This window comes from Scardinius erythrophthalmus (assembly GCF_964197995.2).
Source record: "Scardinius erythrophthalmus genome assembly, chromosome: 14".
In the NCBI taxonomy this organism is placed as follows: domain Eukaryota; kingdom Metazoa; phylum Chordata; class Actinopteri; order Cypriniformes; family Leuciscidae; genus Scardinius; species Scardinius erythrophthalmus.
Genome location: NC_138234.1, coordinates 7,991,662 through 8,000,760, shown reverse-complemented (window position 1 = coordinate 8,000,760; position 9,099 = coordinate 7,991,662). Strand labels below are relative to the sequence as shown.

At 36.7% G+C, this 9,099-nt stretch overlaps 2 protein-coding genes across 2 annotated transcripts; one reads left to right on the top strand and one right to left on the bottom strand.

The window, feature by feature from the left end:
- Positions 1–3,826: 3,826 nt before the first annotated feature.
- On the top strand, positions 3,827–7,262 carry dnase1l4.1 (deoxyribonuclease 1 like 4, tandem duplicate 1; the record flags this gene model as incomplete). Its single annotated transcript, XM_081384792.1, has 8 exons — positions 3,827–3,910; positions 4,177–4,265; positions 4,352–4,438; positions 5,658–5,770; positions 6,036–6,148; positions 6,698–6,855; positions 6,928–7,024; positions 7,158–7,262. 8 exons carry the CDS (start codon positions 3,827–3,829, stop codon positions 7,260–7,262), a joined length of 846 nt encoding a protein of 281 aa, XP_081240918.1.
- LOC308701825 (uncharacterized protein) lies at positions 7,019–8,529 on the bottom strand. The gene is made up of 3 exons (XM_081384280.1): positions 7,999–8,529; positions 7,773–7,862; positions 7,019–7,642 (listed from the first exon to the last, which is right to left on the bottom strand). The coding sequence occupies exons 1-3, from the start codon at positions 8,474–8,476 to the stop codon at positions 7,638–7,640; spliced, it is 573 nt and encodes a 190-aa protein (XP_081240406.1). The 5' UTR covers positions 8,477–8,529; the 3' UTR covers positions 7,019–7,637.
- Positions 8,530–9,099: the final 570 nt, after the last annotated feature.

Genomic DNA, 9,099 nt, shown 5'->3' with positions numbered 1-9,099 from the left:
AGATAATGGTGCAGTCCAGACTCAAACCAGCAGAATATGTTGTCTAATACTTGAGAATATGTCTGATAACACTTTATTTTACAGTGTCCTTGTTACATGTAATTACTGTAGTAATATTATAAATTATGCATAATTACATGCAATTAAGTTAACCCTAAATCAAACCATAATCCTAACCCTCTAGTAAGTAAATGTAGTTCATTACTATTACTCAGTACTTAAAGGTGCTGTAAGTGATGTTGGGTGAAGTCACTTCTTGTTGACGTTCGAAGTATTGTCAAACAAAGCGGAGGCTAGCTCGAACCTCCCTCCTCCTCATCCCGTCCCCTCCCCCTCCCTCCTCCTCATCCCGTCCCCTCCCCCTCCCTTCTGTCCTTCCTGAAACAGTCATGAACCATTTAGAAAAACCAAACTGGATTTACCCTGTCCAGCAAAAACCTGAATGTCGGATTGGAAGCCCTTCTGCCGGCGAAGTTCTCGCCACCTTTTGAACGCTTTTCCTATGTATATTCGGGACTTCGCGTTCCTTCTCCTTTTCCCTCTTCTTTGTTATTTGTTCATCGGAACGTCGTCTCTTTGGTCATGTGTTGGCCATATCAAAATTCTCAAGAATATACAATTTTAACATTAGTCATTGTTTGGATATCTCTCCTCTAGCTAACTTCCCTCTTCATGCTTCTCTCTCCTCCACCCCTCCACCCCCCACCCCCAAATCATTCTGGTCGGTTATTGGCTGGAACACTGTTTGTTATGTTTCGTGGTCCAGGCTGGGCCAGTTTGTTTTTCTTGCCGTTTGTGGAGCCTGTGGTGTCTACAGAGATCGCGTTTTTTTTTTACAGTGTGTTCAGGAGACAGGCAACAAGCGGATAGTGAGGAGATGTTTGCTGGATGTGTTGGCCTAAAAAACGTGTGATATCGCTTAGAGCACCTTTAAATGTATAATTACACTGTAACATGGACACCTAAAGATAAAAAGTAACACTGTTGTTACATGTACTTACCGTATTAATAACAACAGTATATTATGCATAATTACATGCAACTATCCCTCAACCAAAACCTAATCCTACCCTAACCCTAAAGGAAGTACATAAAGTTAATAATCACTCAGTGCTTAAATATATAATTACACTGTAACAATGACACCTTAAAATAAAGTGTAAACAAATAAAGTGTAACATGATGTAAAATGGTACTATATATCTATCTGCAAACCTGAATAAACAACATTTCCCGCCATTTCCCTGTTGATTTTTTTTTTTACCGTAAACAGACATCATATCGAAAACCTGTTGTTGGGTAAATGTTGTTTTTGGCTCACCGATCTTCACTGTAGTCGCAATGAAGGCACTGACTGCATTCAAGCGGGAAAAACAACACAGCGCCTGGATTGTCTAGACATGAAATCCATCCCAACCTCAGTTGTGAACACAAAGAACCTGTCAAGTTGAATGTATCATCTACGGTATGTAGAGAAGTATTTCACTTCATGTTATTATTAAACCCAACATCCACTTTAACCAATGTCCCCATTATCTACGACCTTCAACTGCAGAATTTGTAATGCGGTTTCAAAAACAAGCACATTGCAACCTTTAGGAAGCAACTTCCTGCTACACCTGACTGACGGATACATCCTTCTTTGCTTTTTCTTTCTTAGTAGATTAACAACCATGCAATGATTTCTCCTTCTTCAAGAGTAATTTTAAACCCTTTGTGCCAGTCATGAGGATGATTGAATTGTAACTCACCTGTACTCTTTAGCTTCCCACTTCCGAGTGAATGTTTGCCCAGGGGGAGGAACTGTTTTGTTGTTTCGAGGGATGTCCAGGTTGGGGCCGTGCCAAATCACTCTACTGGTTCCTGCGACCAGCCAATCAGGTCACAGGTGTCCAATTTTAAGGTGTCCTGCTGTTTTTATGAATCGCCACAGTCCATTTCTTCAGTGCATCTTCGGACTTGTGCTTAAGTAAGTTGGGTTTTGTTCTTTGACTTCTTTAAATCCTAAACTTATTTTGGTAACACTTTATTACGAGGTGACTTTGTTACATGTTACTACATGTACTTACTAAAGTAATAACAGTAAATTATGCACAATTACAACTAACCCTAACTGCAAGTCTATAGTAAGTACATGTAGTTAATTAATATTACGCAGTACTTATTTAAGTACAATGTAACTGTCACCTTAAAATAAAGTGTAAATTTTTTTATTGTTTAAAAAGTGTCTGGAGAATCTCAGCATCTCAGAATCAAGCAAGGCTCTTGCGTTTCAAAATGTGACTGTTTTTATGATCCTACTATGATGCTTAGAATTCAAATTTTTGGAATGTAAACATTTTTTTTCAACAACACTCATAAAAGGTTCTTGTTTTCTTGTCAAAATTTGACTGTTTTTATATTGCTGATATGTTGCTTAGAATTAAATCTTTCGAATTTTAAACATTTTTTAAACAACACTCACAAAGGGTTCTCGTTTTTCAAAATTTGACTTTTTTGAAAATTTGTTTTTATATTCATAATATGTTGCTTTAAATTAACATATTTGGAATTTAAACTTTTTTTTTTTTTTTTTTTTTTTTTTTTCTTTCAAAACAACACCCACAAATAGGAGTCATGTTTGTTAAGCCCCTAAACTTGTTTAGGCTTGTGCGGTGTTGAATGAGATGGAATGTGAAAACTCTTTTTTTAAATGTTTCTTTTCTTCTAAATCCATGACTGGAATCTATACATCCGCCATCATCATAAATAAGGTTTTGTGTGGTGTTGTCATGTCCATGACAGATGGTCGTCAGAGTGCAGATTGAAGTGCAGATTTGTGCAGTTCGGCTCAGTTATGTCTGAGAACTGAAACTAATTTCTGCCTCATAGAGAGAGCCATTGAGAAACCCCTTTGGGCATCAAAGAGCCCAGACATCAGCTCCCCCGACACCAAGACCCGGAAATAGTTTCACACAGATCTGCTCTTTCTTGTCTGGCAAACTGTGGTGATTTCATCCTGTTGTATTTGTGAATGAGATTCGCATTGAAAGTCCTTTTCCTTCTCAACCTGATTAAATTTACGCCTTTTTTGATTTAGACAGGATTAAACACATTCTAAGTGTCGTTCGACCATTGAGACGAGATTATCTTGTCTGGTGATCTCTCTGTAAACTGCTTCTCAAACAGGTTCTTTCACATGTCACTCATGTAAAAGATTAAAGAGACCGCAAGAACAGAACAAACAGGATTTTTCACAATATTTGTTGACAACTGCATGATAAAGAGTCTAAAGGCTATGATTTCTCATTAATTTGTATTCAAGCGTCATTATAAATACTAGTGCAAAATGCCCGTGCAAAATCAGTTTCTGTGTGTGTTTTTAGTAATTGTTGGTTTGGTGCCCGTGAAAGAGACTGTGAACGCATTGAATTCAGGGAGCAGGCTAGGTTAATACAAATGATGGCTGTGAATAAAATATAATATTCAGAAGTAAACAGTGTTTATATCAGAATGTTTATTTTTAAACCACAACCTTCTAAGTGCCTCTTTTACTGGTATTTTTAACGATATCTTTTGCATTTTTCATCCAAACATCGTCAAATTTGGCACTGCACTTACTCGTGCCCGTAGCGAGACACATGTCGAGTTTGAAATCCATCGGACTTACGGTTCGAGAGATATGCGTATAACAGACACACACACAGACAGACAGACAGACAGACAGACACACAGACAGACAGACAGACAGACGTTTCTGTAGTTTATAGATAGATAATTGCCTGATTTTCCACTAACGTTGCAAATCTGTAATTTGATTTCTTTTATTTCATGTTTAACAGACATCATGAAGGTCGCTTCTTTCAACGTCCAGAAATTTGGGAAATCCAAACTCTCTGATCCGGCCGTGCTGAAAACCCTGATCAAGGCAGTGTGATTTTATCATCATTCATTTGATACGATTTAAATATTTCTTTTGTTTAAATGGCAGATGAATTAGTTTGTAGTTAACGGTAATAACCCTGATCAAGGTGACGCCTGTCCACACCTACAGAAAATATAGAGTCACATATAAATACATTCCATTTGACAGCGAACTCCCTCTTGGATGAGTCTATAACATGTTATTTATCCTAAAGTCTGATAATCCTCAAGGGAGGAGTGGCATGTCTGAAATAATTGCTTGTATTTCTGCAGATAGTGTCACGCTATGACATTATCGTCATTCTTGAGGTGGTGGATTCTAGCGGAGCTGCAGTGGATAATTTTCTCAAAGAGCTGAATAAGTGAGTCAAACAGGTGTGTTTTTCATGAAGAAAAACAACACATTATTGCATGACAGTAGTAACCATGACTGGCCGCTCTTTAACAGGTCCAACAAGACAGATCCTTACAAGATGGAGATCAGCACACGCCTGGGAAGAGGCAATTACAAAGAACAGTTCATGTTTCTTTACAGGTAACGGCGTCATTTTGAAGTTACAATAGACCATTAGTCAGGGTAGAAAACGCCTGAAAACAAACACCCAAAAACATTCCTATCTTGTTCATATTAAAACTTGTTTCTGCCACAAAAAAAAAAGTAAAAAAAAAGGTAATTGCGACTTTTTATCTCACAATTCTGACTTTTTATCTCAGATAATATAATGTCGCAATTGCAAGTTAGAAAGTCAGAATGGCGAGACAAACTCTTTTTTCGCCTCAGAATTGGACTTTACAACTCGCAAATTGCAAGTATATATCTCACAATTGCGAGAAAAAAGTTAGAATTGCGAGTTTATTTCTTGCAATTGTAAGTTTATATCTCACAATTGTGACTTTATAGCATGTAATTACGACTATATCGCACGATTCTGACTTTAAAACTCGCAATTGCGAGTTCATACAATGCAATTCTGAGAAATAAAGTCAGAATTGAGAGAAGTAAACTCGCAATTGTGAGATAAAAAGCGGTCTTAAAAATCTTTTAAAATGTTTTAAGAACTTTCTAGGAAGATTCTTTTAGGTTGGTTATTTTTGTAAGCAAAAACTAACCTTTCCAGAACATTTCAGGGAGTTTATTTTGTGACGTAAAGGAAAGAACATTCCCCATTGGTTATTTGGAGGCATTTCTATAACCAAAAACTAAGATTCCCAGAAAGTTCTTGGTTTGCACTGTATAAAGGTCCTAGATCATATGATTTTCAACATTTTTGTCTACTAAAAGTTTTTCGGAAAGAATTGGCATGCTGTTAAACAACAACACAATCCATCGACGCACTGTACTTATATCCCTCACAGCCTTGTTTTTCTTCCATGTCAAAAATTAAATATGGCGGAATGGCGCTGCTCTAAATAAGGTCTATATGTCTGCTATGTCCCATGAATAAACACATTTGGACACTTGAACACATTACTTTCGCTATTTACCTGTAAATGGCGCTTGTTTTGAATTTGGAAAAAATTGCAGTTTGTTTGTTTCTATTAAAATAAATGTAAGTATATAAAACTTTACTTGTATTTAATAGATCTATACAGATTAAAAAAAAAAAAAAAAACAATGGTGGATTGGCTCATTTACATAGCCTTAAAGGGACGGCAACCAAAAAATAGTTTATTTTTTACAGATTAGAGGGTGATACAAGGTTAAAATATAGTAATACCCCCACTTAACTACATGATCTGTTTTAAACATAAAGGATCAGCATGGTGGATTTGGTTGGGTCTTACCAATACAATGACAAACAGCCTGGAGATGAAGATGCTTTTGCCAGAGAACCTTATGTTCTGCGATTCAAGTGTCATAAAACAGGTAAAGTACAACATATTAATCTCAGTGTAACGTCATGAGTGTGAATCTGATTATTTTGTGCACAACACAGCGTATTTTCAGTAGCCCTGGCTACAAATGTCAAGTTTAGAAATCCATTTTCTTGTATTGTGGAATCTCTTAAATCCCATTTGACAATCCAAACAACGGAAACTGAAATGTCTCAGGCTGAATTGCATTAATCTCTGGGCGTTTACGAGGATACAAATTACTGTAATTATTATTAACTGTGCTTGTGTCTCGGCAGTATTGGAGGATTTGGTGCTGATGCCCGTCCACACAAAGCCTGAGGATTCAGTGAAGGAACTTGATGAACTGTACGACGTGTTTCAGGATGTCAAGGAGAAATGGAAGACTGATGTAAAACATAACCTATAATACCTTTATGACAATCAGCCATTGGCAGAGACATTAGAGAGTCAATATACTGTATGTGACCCTGGATCACAAAACCAGTCACAAGTCGCACAGGTATATTTGTGGCAATAGCCAACCCATTGTATGGGTCAAAATTATAGATTTTTCTTTTATGCCAAAAATATTTGGATATTAATTAAAGATCATGTTCCATGAAGATATTTTATAAATTTCCTACCGTAAATCATTTATTTTTGTGAGTAAATGCAGCACAATCGCGAACATAAATGGACAACTTTAAAGGTGATTCCAGATGTTCAAATAGTTGTATCTCGGGCAAATATTGTCCTATCCTAACAAACCATACATCAAAGGAAAGCTTATTTATTCAGCTTCAAAAAACTGACCCATGTGACTGGTTTTGTGGTCCAAGGTCACATATTTTAGGCAATGAGAAGCCAAGCATTGTTGATTTTATTAAATGGTTACAACATAATGCAAAGTTTGTAACATAAAAAAATCTATATTTCAAACATGTGCTTATCTTTACAGAACATCATGATTTTGGGGGACTTCAATGCAGATGGTAGTTATGTGTCTGATAAAGATATGAAAAAAATCCGCATCCGCAGTGACAAAGACTTCCATTGGCTGATCTCGGATGACGAGGACACCACAGCCAGCACACACAACGACAACACTTATGACCGGTACATAATTACACCGTACAATGAATATAAATTATGATATCATTGTTATTAATAGCACACGTTCATGCACAGGATTGTGGTTTATGGAGACGATATGCTGAACGCTGTTGTTCCAAAATCTGCGAAACCATTCAACTTCCAGAAGGCCTTCAAACTGAAAGATGAGGATGTAAACAAGAATTTTTATTTTTTATTTGAACTTACACCACAGCTTATCTAAGCATACTTACCATAATACATTTTTTTTTTTTTTGAGGACTGGTTTATAGTAAGTTACTAAAACAAATTGAATGTCTTCACAGACACTGAAAGTGAGTGACCACTATCCAGTAGAGGTGGAGCTGAAGAATAAACGTAAGCAGCTTAAACGTAAACATAAGACACACGAACAGCAGCAAAATCACTAAAACTACATAATGAAAAGAAACAATAACAAAATACGTTTGTGTTTAGGTTAATCAAAGAGGATGGAACATTTGGAGACACGAGAGCTAAATATGAAGATGGATAAGCTTCAACAAACACTACAGCGGATATTGTATAATTGTGTTGTCATGAGCTTTGTGAATATGTTTCACAATCAAACACATTAAACATCTGAACTTGAAATTTACAAACTTTATTAATTTAATGTTTTACTTACAAGAGAAATATAAAGTGGCAACAAAAAATAATAATAATTTGACGTTGCCACTGTGGACCCAAATCATAAATTGGTGGTTTGAAACGCAAGCAAATACACTAAATCACATTCATTTCTTCCCAGACTTCTTGATTCCACCTCAAGCTGTGGAAAGAAAACAGAGGAGAAATGTTTGTTGACAAAAGCTTTATAGAAAGATTTTCTACATTAGATGAATAAAACAGCATTTAAATGACATATTAAAGAATGACAGGTGGCTTTATGTGTCTCTTACTTAAAGGTCCTTCTTCTGAACAGCCTTGGCTTTCAATCGCTCCATTGCTTTCTGTTTCTCTTTCGGTCTCTGTTTGAAGGCTATGTCCTTCTGTAGTTTTTAAAGAAACCAAGCAATTCAACAAGTCATTAAATGTGCAAACCATTAGAACAATCAAGCTTTGACAGGCAGGTAAACTTCTGATTACTCTAATTAATGTTTAATAAAGAAAATGATCAATTCTGACCATCTGAATTTTGCTGCAGAAATTGAGACTCCTCAGACAAAGTTTTCCCCTCAGAAGCAACATTTTCCTCAGAAGAGGGAGTGTTTTCCCCATCTTTTATTGCACTATTTACTTGAGCCCGTCCGAATTTCTTACTGTAGCCCATTTGCTTCAAAGTTCTCCGTGTTGTGCGTTCAGAGATGCTCTTCTGCACACCTTGGTTGTAACGTGTGGTTATTTGAGTGACTGTTGCCTTTCTATCAGCTTGAACCAGTCTGGCCATTCTCCTCTGACCTCTGGGATCAACCAGGCATTTTCTCCCACAGAACTGACGCTCACTGGATATTTTCTCTTTTTCGGACCATTCTCTGTAAACCCTAGAGATGGTTGTGCGTGAGAATCCCAGTAAATCAGCAGTTTCTGACACACTCTGACCAGCCCGTCTGGCACCGACAACCATACCACGTTCAAAGTTACTCAAATCCCCGTTTTTGCCCATTTTCTTTCACTCACCGTGTTCGTGCGCGCGCGGCTCCTTTATTGCGCGGGCGCGCGCACACATTCCCAGGCTCTGATTGGTTAAGAGGTAAGATCGACGTATCTACGTAATGCTAAGATATTCAGCTATCATTGGTTCGTGCGTCGTCATGTTTTGACGATCTTCGCCGAGTTTTGCCGAACTTACTCCCAGCGTTACTGGATTCATGAGGCAAATTTGGATTATTTACCAAGGGAAACTAACAGAATTTACTCCTTTTTGAAGAAAACAGCCTAAGATGAAGGTCTATGTATCATCTTGGCTATTTTTAGCTCGGAGATAAGGTAATCAGAGCTGAAACGCAATGTTTCTCCTAATTTGTTTCCAAAGATCAAATATGTATTTAGAGATTCATTCAGTAATCATTTGATCGGTTGTATTTTGTCAACATAATAAACTACATGACCATAATCTTAAAAAGAATGACATTTTTTGTTTAAAATATGGCTTATGTTCATCAAGCATGAAAGATATTAAACATTCTACTTATAGTCTAAATAATATACAGTTTGTAAACGATGTATTTGTGTGTGAAAAGTAGAGATAATCTCTTTAATAATACCACAATTGACTTTCAATGTTTA

Coding starts and splice junctions, on each gene's coding strand:
- LOC308701825 (XM_081384280.1), bottom strand. CDS start 8,476: ATGGGCAAAAACGGGGATTTGAGTAACTTTGAACGTGGTATGGTTGTC. Junction 7,863..7,998: donor TCTGCAGCAAAATTCAGATG/GTCAGAATTGAT, acceptor TAAAAACTACAG/AAGGACATAGCCTTCAAACA.